Source organism: Otolemur garnettii, unplaced genomic scaffold, assembly GCF_000181295.1.
Source record: "Otolemur garnettii isolate 467f Iridium unplaced genomic scaffold, OtoGar3 scaffold00069, whole genome shotgun sequence".
Classification (NCBI taxonomy): Eukaryota; Metazoa; Chordata; class Mammalia; order Primates; family Galagidae; genus Otolemur; species Otolemur garnettii.
The window spans coordinates 7,207,316-7,220,387 of record NW_003852464.1 but is presented as its reverse complement, the minus strand read 5'-3'; the positions used below and the strand labels follow the sequence as shown (position 1 = coordinate 7,220,387).

General features: G+C 48.6%; 2 protein-coding genes across 2 annotated transcripts in view; both read right to left on the bottom strand.

Moving 5' to 3' along the window:
* The window catches only part of LOC100949678 (sodium-dependent phosphate transport protein 2B-like), a 24,455-nt gene extending 15,477 nt beyond the window's left edge, over window positions 1-8,978 (bottom strand). The window contains exon 1 of the mRNA XM_012807449.2: window positions 8,907-8,978. The gene's annotated coding sequence lies outside the window, so the exon portion shown is untranslated. The remainder of the gene's footprint in view (window positions 1-8,906) is intronic.
* A 180-nt stretch (window positions 8,979-9,158) lies between these two features.
* LOC100949351 (sodium-dependent phosphate transport protein 2B-like) overlaps window positions 9,159-13,072 on the bottom strand; it is a 36,473-nt gene continuing 32,559 nt past the window's right edge. Inside the window, 1 exon segment of the mRNA XM_023515344.1 lies at window positions 9,159-9,317. Coding sequence (XP_023371112.1) covers window positions 9,159-9,317 — 159 coding nt within the window.

The following is a 13,072-nucleotide window of genomic DNA, read 5'->3' as shown; positions in this document are numbered from 1 at the left end:
GCCCCAGGCATGGCCTCCCTGTCACTCATAAAGGGAGGTGCTAGTGGGATGGTGCCTGTGGTTCAAGGAGTAGGGCACCAGCCCCATATACTGGGGGTGGCAGGTTCAAGCCTGGCCCTGGCCAAAACTGCAAAAAAAAAAAAAAAAGGAAGCATTACTGTTCCTTCCAACACAGATGAAAGAACTCAGGCACAAGGGGGTTAGGTATCTTATCCAAGGTCCCAAGTGGTACGGTCTAGAACCCAGGTCCGCTTGAATCCAGCCCTCTCCTGCGGGGTTGAGTGCCCTCTAACTGCCTTCTGGTACCTAGCAGCAGGCTGCTTGCTAATGTCCTGCCTCCCAGAGCTGCTGGGCCTGTTCCAGGGTCTGAGTCAACCACAGGGCTCAGTGAAATATCAATCTTCTCAGAGCTGACAGCAAACCTGAGGCCAAGACTGCTGCTTCCTAGGCCTGCTGGATGGGGCTCCCTCTGAGCAGGGGGCCTGCACAGGGGAAAAGGATGCAGAGGCCAAGGCTGACCTGGGCCAACACCAACCCCAGGTTAAGGCTGCCATGTGGCCAACTAGCAAGGCGCCCCCTCATTTGGAATAGCAGAAAGGTTTAAGAGAGGACAGGGTGAGCCCAGTGTGCTGTGCTAACAACCTGCTGATTCTCCTAATATGGAGATCCTTAAGGAGAGAAACTAACACTCCCCAAATTCCAAATTCTCATTCAATCAGGTGCCATGCTGGGTACTGTACTGACCACAGAGGTTAGGGACCAAGCTCCAGCTCTGCCCCAATGACCTTGATCACTCCTTGCCTCAGGTTCCCGAAAGTAAGTGAGGTTTACAACAGTGCCTACCTCACTGAGTACTAGGAAGTTTAAATGAGTTAATTTACATAAGGTGCTTTCAAGGGAAAGCTGCTAAATGAATCCATTTATATCACCACTCAGCAACCCTGAGGGTTAGTGTTCTTCTCAAGTGAAAATAATAAAGCTGAGACCCTCAGAAGGATGAAGCTGCTTGGCTCAAGGCCACCGCCACAAGTTGAGAGTTTCTCTGACCCCCAAGTCTCTGCTTGTCTCTCAGTGACTACAGGACCTGGAGCCCATGAAGATCCAGCCTGCCAGCGGTGGTGCAGACACACCTGAATGAATGAATGAATGAATGAATGGCAGAAAGGAGTGAGTTGCCTGTTAATAGCATCAAAACAGAGATGGTCCTGACTTAAAGTCTCAGTACTAGGCCAGTGGGGAAGGCACTTCACCCTGGAGGATGGAGCCAGTGTCCCGATTACTATACAGACACCAGGAGGGAAGCAGGGAGGTTCCACGGTCAGGTCTCAAGGCAGCACCTTGTCACTCAGTTACTAGCACAGAAGCACTCGGCCGCATTCAGACCTTGAGGCCTCTGGTCTTCACGTTCATGGGCCACTTGCAGCAGCCATCAAGTCAAGCTCACCCTAACTTCGACCTAACTCATCATTTCCTGATCACCCCAGTAACTTCCCTACACGGTACTCTCCTGTTTGTGATTCCTGCCATTGTCATTCCAGCATCTCAAACTCATTTCTTACTGTCCCCAAGCCCAAGCAGCACCAGACCTGCTGATTCTACCTGGGAACATCTCATGGCTCTCTCGCCTCTGCTTCCTGGTGCCACCTCCCTCATCCGGGCCACAGCGACTCCCGCCTTGACTAACTCAGCAGCCTGTTTGACTGGTCGGAGCCCCAGTGTCTCCCCAAAGGTTGGCACTCCTAACACATAGCAATGGGGTGGACGTCACCAGATTCACTGTCATTTCTAGGTCAACACCCCCTAAATGACCCTCTCTTCCGGTCAGTTCCCTAAAATTGGGACCCTGAACACTCCCTGAGAGTCCCACCTCTGCCTTTTACAAGGTTTTTGCCAGATCCCTCTGTCCCTCCCTCCTGCCCCTGAGCTCTTCTCCAGCCCTCTCTGATCCTGCCCTCCTCCACGCTCCTGGCAGTGCTGCCTGCACAGCTCACCTGGCCACCCTCCATCGTGACACTGACACTGTCGAATTGATTTCTAATAACAACTACCATTTAATGAGCACCACGGAGTCCCAGCCGCTGTGCTGGAGCCTGACATATATTACGTCATTCAATCTTTATGCAAGAAAGGGATTCTGATCATACCAATCTGGAAATGGGAAAGCCTGGAGCCCAGAGAGATGAAGCAACTCCTTCAAAGTTGTCCAGCAGGCGAGGGACAGGGCCCTTACCCTCAGTGTCCTCGGTTATGACACAAACCTCCTGGAGATCTGCTTTAGCTCAGATTTCTGGGGGAAAGTACTATTAAGTAATTTGACTGGGAAGATTTACCGCTGAGATATGGTACATACGTGGGGCAAGCTGCTTCTTAACCTAAGCACTTTGACATTCGGGGCTGGGTTAATTCTTTGTTGTGAGGGACTGTCTTGTGCATTTAAGAATATTTGCCAGTAGCTCTGGCTTCTCCTAAGCAGACACCAAAGAACCCTCAAAATCCCCCAATTTGAAAATCAAAACATCTCCCGACATCGCTAAATATCCCACGGGGGCTGGAAAGGACTGTTCCAGAGGCTGAGAGAGTGAACTTTGAAATTCCAGCTGCCAGGTTCAAGTCTCAGCTTTGCTATTTACTATGTGACTTTTTGTCTAGTTTCTTTGCCTCTCGATGTCCATCTCCCCGTATTTAAAACTAGGATACAATCCTTACAAAGGCCTATTCTGATGATGAAAGTTCCTGGAACGGTTCCCAGCTCACTGTAAACTTGGTGTGATTATCAGTTATCACACTCAAACAAGCATGGGTCTATTAGGGGCGGGAATGTAACAATTATGTAAATTAAAAATGTTTGTTAGGGTGTACACCTGTAGCCCTACCTACTGAAGAAGCTGATCCAAGGAGTTTGGGGTTACAGTGAGCTTTGATTTGGGGTTACACTGCACTCCAGCCTGGGCCACAGAGTGAGAGTCTGTCGGTAAAAATTAATTAATTAATTAATTAAAAATTAAAAAGACAGGACACAATTGCTTTGGGTTTTCCATGAGCTGTCTAGGGCTACCCACAGAACTCCAGGTCAGTGTACCTGGGTGTCTCCTGTTGGAGGCACTTTGAAGGAAAAATGTGAACATTATTGTGGTGTCTTACTGATTCTCTTTCTCTTATAATCTTAAATAAATCCAGAATTGTTTTCTTGCCTCTGGTGCACATTTATGAGGTCAGACGATTAAGTTCTCCAACTCCTCAAGGAAAAAGTGCTTTGAAGGGTGGCTGGGCACCGGCACCAGTGCATAGCTTCCCAAGGTGGGTACTTCAAAAATGACCATAGTGATATTTAGTAATGCCCTGTATAGCATCTTATCTAATATCAATTCGTGAACTTAGTTGTCAGAATGTATGTATACTACCTTCTCAACTAGAACTCAAGTTGTTTGAGGGCAGGAACCCGTTAGGCTTTTTCTTTCAGTCCCCGGAGACTGTACAAAGTAGGCATTTTCTGTTTTAATTTTTTAATGGCGATGTCAATATACATAAGGGTTTGCTGAAGGAAGGCACCAGGCCCACGTGGATCGTTACTAGGCATCAACTTGAGCCTGAATCTCACTGACAGGTGGTCATCCCCCCTCACCATCAACAAGCCCAGCCGGCTGTGATATGGTCGATGGGGCCGCTGTGTTGAGAAACCACCACCTGGGGGTTGCAGAACCCCATTTGGGAAACTCTTATCAGCAGTAAAACGTAAGAAGCATAATTCCTTGACTAGTATTTGAAATATGTTTTCTCTGATATTATATTTCAGAGAAAGACATTATTATATTTCAGAGAAATGTATTATTATATTTCTCTGGATTTCTATGACTTATTGGAATCATTTTCTTTCAAGGGTTGAACCAAAAATGTCCAGTGAAACAGACACCTCCATCGCCCAACACAAGTAGTTTCTAATAATATTACAAATGACAGATGGCCACCCATTTGCACTGAACTGTACAAGTGAGAATAAGACATGACAGCCAGGGACCCCACCCGCTGTAACATCTTGGATGTCCACCGGGAATGCTCTGGCTCTGTTCACCTCCCAATCCTCATTCCCATTAGAGCCACCAAAAAGCAAGGCAGATTTCTACTGAATGTCTTTATTTCTCCTTCTTGGAAGTCTTTCTTTTCCCTGTTCTGAGTCCAAGTTTCTTCTCTATAAACACTTCCCTGATGAAGCAATCAACAATTTCCCCTCATGCAGACCTTCAATTCGGGTCATCTGTCATCTCTCCCGTCACCTGTTGGTGTTCACTGAGCTAGATAATGGCCGATAAGGAAAGGAGCCTTCAGAGTCACACACGAGGCCCTCCCCCTCTCAGGCCGGCAGCCAGCGGACCTGAGAACTGTCTGACCCAGCCCAGAGCTCTCGGCAATTGCCAGCCACTCCCTTCCTGACCCTCTCCACCCCCACAGCTCTCGGGACCTAGGAAGTGGGGAAAGTAGGGCACCTGGCTGCCACCCAACCACCAGACTCCAAAGCTCAGGCTCAGTCTCCAGCCAGCCAGGCTCCAGGGCAGCAAAGCTCCAGATCCTTCTGTGGGGTGACACAGAGAGAGTCCATCTGGGGGGACACTGATGCTACAGCTCTGGAGCCCTGGAGTAAAGGCAGCACCTGCAGCAAATGCCCCAGGCTGCCCTGCGACTAGGCAAGCATCTGGGGACTCCTCGGCCCCTGGAGCTGCCAATTCTGCTGATGCACAGCACCAAGACAGTCCCACACGCTGGGCAAGAGCTGACACTTCAGAGGCCTGAGTCTCTCTGAGCCTCAGTGTCATCAGGTCAAAATGGGGACAATGCTATTGCAGGAACTAATAGATGAATAAATGTAGGTGAGACCCAAGCACAGCCCGGCAGAGTAAACACTCAGAACTCCGAGGTGCCTCACATCACGACCGTGAATGGCCTGAACTCCACTTTGCCCCCAAAGCTCTATGTGTCCAGTGCTCAGCCTGGTAGCAGACCCTCGGCAAATGCTTGTTCTGCAACGGAATCCAAAGCGTGTGACAGAAAAAAGTGTTAATGTTTGTTTTGTGATCTGTTTTGTGATAGGGGAGAGAGTTTTGTGGTTTGTGACCTCATTAAATCTTATAATGAGGATAGAGTTTTTCCTCCCAATGTGCTGGAAAATAAACTGAGGCACAGAGACATTAAGAAACTGGCCTGGAGTCCCGTAGCTACTGGGAGTGGTATCAGGATTTGAACCCAGGACTTGCTGATTCCAAAGCCAGAAGCCCTTCTAGAGACCTCACATCCAGGGGCAAAAGAAGAAAGAATCCTCCAGCCCCCAGCAAAGCAACAGGGTACCAAGGGGCCTCTGGGCTTGATAAGGGCTCTGGGCGTTTCTGGGAGAGCCAGCGGGGTTGGCACGACTGAAGGGGTCACTTCTGCCTAGTCATTCAGACAGCTAGAACTGCCAGCCAAGAATGCTGTAATGACAGGCTGCTGGGTTTCCACAAAGGCTTCCGGCATTCCAGGGACCCAGCTTCTGCCTATCCCAAGCCCTCTTTGGAGTCTCAGCTGCGCAGGGAGGTGGCGCAGAATGGGGCAGGCAGGGGATGTAGCATGAATCTGAGGTCACTCTTCCCAGGGACAAACACTGAACCTGTTTCCTAAGGGATGAGGTTTGGGCACTGCAGGGGTCCCTGAGGCCCTTCTGTCCCTGCAAAGACTTTCTCCCACTCCGTCACCCTGAGGCAGCTGTTGTCCTCTCCCTGCCGTCTAGGGCACACTCCAGCACATTCCTGCTACGTGCCGGAAGCTGCAGAGAAGGGAACAGTCATCCATCTGGCAAGTTTGTCCTAACTTCCAGGAAGGAGACCAGGCCCCCAGGGTAACCCCACACCTGCTCCCCTGCTCCCCACCTGGCCTCTGCGACAGAGCTGCCTGTGCACGTATCCGTCTTGGTTCCATCTCCTGCGTCACATGGGCACCCACTGACAAAAGGAGTTCTTATTCTTCCTTGAAGGCCAAGGAGAGGAAACTTCTTGGCTGGTCTTGGACTTGGAAAACAGGGAGATGTAGGGCAGCTGGCAGTCACCCAACGCCTGCCTTTGCATTGTTTGGGCTTCTCCAACCCAGATCTGCTCTCCAACCCAGAGAAGCAGCCGCCTGAGGCCACCTGGAGAGGTGGGCACAGGACCAGGACACACACACGCTCTCCTGCCAGGTGGTGGCCTCCGCGAGCACAGGGATAATGACTACTGTATCCCCAGCACTCAGGATAGTCACCAGATGTTTGAGAGCTTTGTGCCGGGCACTGTGGTAAGTCTTGCACACACATTTTAACTCATTTAATCTTGTAAGCACTTTATGTATTCATGTAAACACTTGTATGGAAAGTATTTACCCTTTGCTACCAACAATATCCTTATTCTAGAAAGGGAAAAACTGAGGCACCAAGAAATTAATTGCTTAACGTCTCATGACACTACGCCTTCAGAGACAATTCAAACTCAGGCAATCCATTGTTCAGTATGCCCAAGAAATTGTCTTGTTCTTTGAAAGAAGAACCCAAAGGCGGTGCCTGTGGCTCACTGGGTAGGGCACTGGCCCCATATACCAAGGGTGGTGGGTTCAAACCTGGCCCCGGCCAAATTACAACCAAAAAATTGCTGGGCACTGTGGTGGGTGCCTATAGTCCCAGCTACTTGGGAGGCTGAGGCAAGAGAATCAGTTGGAGGTTGCTGTGAGCTGTGTGATGCCATGGTACTCTACCGAGAGCGATAAAGTGAGACCCTGTCTCTACGAAAGAAAGAAAGAAAGAAAGAACCCAAGATTTAAAAAATTCCCAAGAGGGTGATAGCTACTTTTCTTTAGCATTCTTTAGCCATCACAAGGGAAATAATCTCCCAAGGCCAAGGTGGTAGCAATGATGGGAGGGAGGAGGTGTGTTACAAAGGAGACTAGGATGCACTTGGCCTGGGACTCACATTGATAGATAGTTAGACTCTTTTTTTCTTTTTGGTTTGCTTTTGGTAGACATAGGGTCTTGCTATGATGTCCAGGTTATTCTTGAACTCCTGGCCTACAAGTGATCCTCTTGCCTCAGACTTCCCAAGTACTTGGATTATGTTCCTGCCCAGTTATAGTTTAGATATTGGATAAAATGCACTAATTAAATTTGAAAAAGAAATTTAGACTACCACTTCAAACTTGGGCTCTATTACCACATCACATCCTCACTATACACTTTCAATTCGTATTTGTGACATTTTAAAATAAATCCTGTAATGAATGTGTAGCTAAATCCATCACTTGGCATTGTATTGGAGGCCATTGCAGGAATGAAATTTGGAAATAGTAAACATCTGAGACAAATTGCAATCTTTTTGCTGCCCTCTTTTTGCACTGTTGCATTTTTTTATCCACAGGGATGTCCAGATTGCTTTCCACTGACACCCCCATACTGTCCCCAGAGCAGAAGTGGGATGTGGATGAGGACAGTGTGGAAGATGGCTGAAGATGGCATTAAAATCCAGTTTATTCCAAATCACTCTGATCCTGAGGCTGTTTTCTTCATTAAATTGAATCTGGCCTATTTTTATGTCCACTCTGAGCTATTAGGAATAACCCAGAAGCCCATCCTTACACTAATGGTGGCTGATTCAAGGTGCGGCTGAGGAACTTGGGGAAGGTCTTTAGGGGAAAGGCATTTGTTTTGTCCTAACCTTTTACAAAGCGTACCCTTCTTGCCACCGTTCCAATGTTAAGGAAAGAGCAAAGATCATTATCATGGGACGGGATCATTTGGCACGGGACAAATGGTTCAGTCTTAATCCAAAACAATGGCCTCACCTACAGACACAGCTCTTCTAAGAATACCCAGCACAGAACAGATGGAAAAACTGACGGCTCAGGAAGAAAAGGGAAATGAAAGACAAACAAGGGCCAGGGCAACCCTGGCTACCACAGCAATCGGCAGTGAACTTGAACGCGGAGAAGAGGGAATCTAAGAGATGAAATCCACAAGCTGCCTCCATGGAACCAACAAGTTTGATTATGTCATCTCTTCACCAAGGGAAACTAGAGATCCTCTCTTTGCCATGGTACCTGTCACAAGGGGCAGTCATCTGCTCCAGGGAACCTGAACTAACTCCTGACCAGGCACCCTCCTCTTCCTGCCCTGAAGATTCTCTCTGGGCCAACCACCAGGTGCACATTTCCCTGTAAATCATCTTTCTAGACCATCCCCCTGGCACCCCCTGCTCTGAAAAGAGAGAAACAGTAGCTTCTGCTTGTCCCCAGACGTTGCTGGTGGCCATCTACCCCAATGGAACCAGCAAATTTGAAGTGTCTCGCAATCACCTTGGATAACTACAACAGGTGGAAGTCACAGTGAGGGTAGGGGATGAGTCACATCACAAGGCAGCCACAACCAACCCAGAATTTTCAGGTCAGGAAAAACCCAGAGATGGTCCCATCCCCTTCTTGTCAGAGATGGCAACTGCAGCCAGAGGTCTCAGATGTACAGAGGCACCTGCATTAAGCCATCTGCTACTCAGGGGCCCTGCCAAAAAGAATCCCCCTAGTCTATTCCTGGGTGGTACCTTTCCCACCTGGGGCATCCTCTCCAAGCCATGACTCTCCAAACATCTATAGTTTTAGACTCCCCCGTTGTAGCCGATTAGTAACACTGACAATAGTTAACTATAGCAACAGAAGTTGTAGTCACAGCAACAGCAGTACCATTAAGAACAAAATATTTGACAGTTTTGGAAAGGTTTATTTTTCTCTCTCTCTCTCTTTTCTGCAGCCTAAAGCTAGTCAAGTTCCTTGAGGTCGGCATGGAGGGCTAGGGAACGGAATTAAGTCACTTAGAAGTAAATGGGGGTTCTTGAAAGAGCCGGGAGAGAGAAGGAAGCGGCGATACTCACCCGCGCTCCCTCTGCAGGTGCCGGAGTGGCGGCGGCCAGGTAGAGCGCGGCGCCTGCCCGGGTATATATAGCGAAGGTGTTGCGCAAAGAGGCCGGCGGCCACTGTCATCACGCCCCTCGCACATTCCAGGACCGCCTGCCGCCGCCGCCGCCGCCGGGGCACTGCCTACCTGCCGGCTCAGTGAGCCCATCGTGACCTCGCCGGCCGCGCGGAGGAGCGACCAGCGGTTGGCCGGGCTGCGGGGAGATTGCTCAGACGGTGGCCGCAGCCCGCATGGCCCCACGCCCCGCGGGCGCCTCGCGCGCCCTGGCGCGCGCACCCCGCGCCCCAACTCCAGCTGCGTGAGATCCCAGCAGGGGCTGCCCGGGCTCCCTCTCCTCTGCCTCCTTCTCCCCAAGACCCTGAATCTCCTGAGAGGTCAAACACATTGACACACAGATAAAAGCCAACTGCAAACTCAGGATAAATCCTTCTAAAACAAAGCCAGGATTGTTCGGCCTTATCGGTCTTGGGGGTACTTTCGGTCCTGGGAGTCTGGACTCCGCAGTTAGCGCTTGGCAAGCTGGGCTTTGGGTCTGTGTTGGGAAAGGGCTGGATCGTCCACATCGTACCCTGGGGAGGGGGCTGCTTTCACCACTCCGTGGTGAGCTCGTGCCGGGTTCGGCAGACCTGCGCTCACTTCACACCCTGCTCTGCTCGGTGGCCCCTGCCACACAGGGATCCTGCCTGTGGGAGAGGATCCCTCTGGGGGAGGAGCTGGTGCCTTCCCAATGCTTATTATCACAATAGCTACACCCAGTCCCCTGCCAGGCACTGCCAGGCACACGTTGTCTCCAACTGCGAACAAAAGCCTTCCCTGGGGCAAAGAATGCCTCCCTCTCTAGCTGAGCTTGGAGGGGTTAGGGACTTGATACAGGATTCCTTGGGACTTGCTGGTGGAGTAGCAAGCCTGGGACTCATTCTGAAAGCCAGACAGAAAGCTGAGTACTCAGTACACAGTACTGAGCATGATGTCTTGGTTTATACCTGAGCAAAGTGAGACCTGTTCCACTCACTAGCTGCCCAGCTGTCCACAACTCATGGCAGAAGCGCCTCATTGGAACTAGCTGGTTTCATTCCAAATCCAAGAGTCCTCTCCTCTCCCTGTGTGAGGAGAGCAGGAAGGAGCTCTGCTTCCAGGAACTGCAGGGCCCAGGTGGCTCTGGGGCTGAAGAGTCCACAGCCAAGCACGCTGACTCTGGGGCCAAACTTCACCAAGCGAATTCCCCTTCTGACCTCCTAGCTTGACCTGCCTCCATCTGCTCATGTGTAAAATGGGAATAATGATCCCTGTTAGAGTAAAATAAAGTGACAGATTTAAAGCGCATAGGACAGTCCTGGGCACATAGTACTCAGTACACGTTAACATTAGAATTTTGCACAGGAAACCTCTGGTGCTGGGAAAAGATGGGCAGGAAGCCTTGATTTGACTCTTCTGGAACGTTGGGACTTCCTACTCTACAGCCTTGGGTGCTGTTTATATCAGCCTAATAACCAAGACACGCTTTTTGGAGAGTCAGCATTAGAGAAATCAAATTGGCCTGGGCTGCTGTTATTAGACGAACGATGGTTTCGCTATTGTCACACCAACCCTCAGAGGACAGTCGTCAACCAGCAGCACCTTTGCCAGGAGTGCAGAGTCTGCACTGGTGACAGGAATCCCCTGCACAGCTCACCTGCCTTTGCTGGGAGCTCAGCTCTGCCTCTAGCACTGGGCAAGGTGCACTGCAGACACCAGGGAGACAGGGCTGGACTGGCCAAGCCAGAGAAGGGGAAGAGGTCCACTATCACCACTCTCCCGGTGAGCCTATCCCAGGTTTGACACACCACGCTTCCAGTTCATCCTGCTCTGCCCTGAGCTTGGGAGTTCTCAGGAGCCGGTCTTTCTTGTACATTCATTGGGATGAGCCTCCCCCAGTGGGCTTTCTTTCATGTGGGGCACAGGGCCTAGGTGCCTTCCCCTAGCCTTTCATCACTGCCAACAAGGTGGGAAAGGCTAAGATTTCAAAAAACTTAGCAAGAGAAAGAAGGTCTTCCTTCTTTCTTCATGTTCCCATTAAAAGAGCAAAATACAGGTTCAATTCAGAAGACTTTTTCTTAATGTGCATAGATCTTGCTCCTAAGTTGTTCTGTGTGATTCTAATTTCGAATTATAGTTTTTGTATTACTGTTTTGCACAAAGTGTGGAGGAAAGGCAGATGGTGTGTGTATCTGTGCCTGTCACTTTATAATCTCCTGTCCTTATTTTATCTCAGATACAAAAATATTCTCGTATTTAGTGCTAGCAACATAGAACCTATGTTTTCATGCAAACTTCTAAAATACTTTCACTCATCAAAAATGCATGCCATTTTTTCACTTCATAGTGGCATACTTTTTGTGTGTCAATTGTTCCATAAGGTGGGACTTTAGAGATCAAATGGTGTCACTAGTTACAAACAAGTTACCCCACCCAATGCCATAGGCTAGTAGGTGGCAGAGTTAGAAAACTGAGAGTTTGCCCAAGGCTATATAACTATGAACTAATAATGCAGACCCCAAATCTCCTACTGAGGCCCTGGGCCAGAGGTGTTTGAGAATTTAGAAATTTCCATTTTGCTTTTTTTTTTTTTTTAGGGCTAGTAAGTGAAGCAGTGGGAATGGAAAAGGAACCAATGCATTTGTAACTGGTTATGATCAATTTGTTGTAGACACCACTGCATTTGGACCAGCCAGAAACTTTAATTTTTAAGGAAGTAAGATGGATAGCACCCTACAAACACATTGCTATTTGTACCGTAAAATTTTATAACTATTGATATTCAGAGGAATACATTTTGATTTTTTATGTCAATTCAGCTAGGCACCAAATGAGTTTCTCTATTACTGAGAATGAGCTGTAATGGTAAGGACAGGAGAAAATAAGGACAGGAGATTATAAAGTGACAGGCAGAGATACACACAACACACTCATTACTGAGTGCTTACTGTGTGCAAATGTTGTTCTAACACTTCACAGAAAGTCACTAATCTTTACAGTGCTATGAATTAAATATAAAGGTAATGAAACTAGGCACCAAAGAAATTAAACAAGTTTGGGCAGCGCCTGTGGCTCAGTGAGTAGTGCGCTGACCCCATATACTGAGGGTGGTGGGTTCAAATCCAGCCCTGGCCAAACTGCAACAAAAAAATAGCTGGGCTTTGTGGTGCGTGCCTGTGATCCCAGTTACTTGGGAGGCTGAGACGAGAGAATCACCTAAGCCTGGGAGCTAGAGGTTGCTGTGAGCTGTGATGCCACAGCACTCTACCAAGGGTGACAAAGTGAGACTCTGTCTCTAAAAAAAAAAAAAGGAAATTTGTCGCGACCCGTGGGGCTCCTATGGCCCTGGTCTCGGTTAGCGCAGAAAGGAACCAGGTGAGAGACGGATTAGAAGCACAAGCTTGTGGAAGGCGGGCTAGCCCTTACTTTCCGGGTAGCCCCGAGCAACCTCCGAACCAGCCTTTTATTGAGCCAGAACAACACAGGTGAGGGGAGTAATTAACAATGACTACATGCTGAAGGCACGAGCTCTTCTTCCGCAAGGAACTCCTGTGGACGAATGGCCCAAGGTCCACACCTCAGCTGCAGATCATCTTGCTCGGATGTCGTCTGGCTCTTAGCGTCTCCTACAGAAATTAAACAAGTTACCCCATCCAATGCCATAGGCTAGTAGGTGGCAGAGTTAAAAAAAACATCTTAAACTAATCTTATCCATTTCACTCACACAAATCACCAAAGTTTTCCCTATTTTCTTATACTCCTTTCCTTTATAGAGTATATATTTTTTCCAAAGGTCTTCTATGTGTAGAGTGAAAAATAGAGAACGTAGAACATAAACCAATATTAATTTACAAGAAGCACTGCGGAGCAGTAAGATAAATATAATCTACAATGAATGGGTATCAAAATGGGAACCAAGGAAATTTGACCCCCGAAACCCCTACCTCACACCGCACACACACACAACGTACACAAATGTAAAAGGCAAAACAATTGAACTTCTAGAAGACACTATAGACAAATATTCATAAACTTGAATAGGAAAAGATTTCTTAAACAGGATATAAAGTGGATTAACCATAAAGAAAGACACTTTTTTTTTTTTTT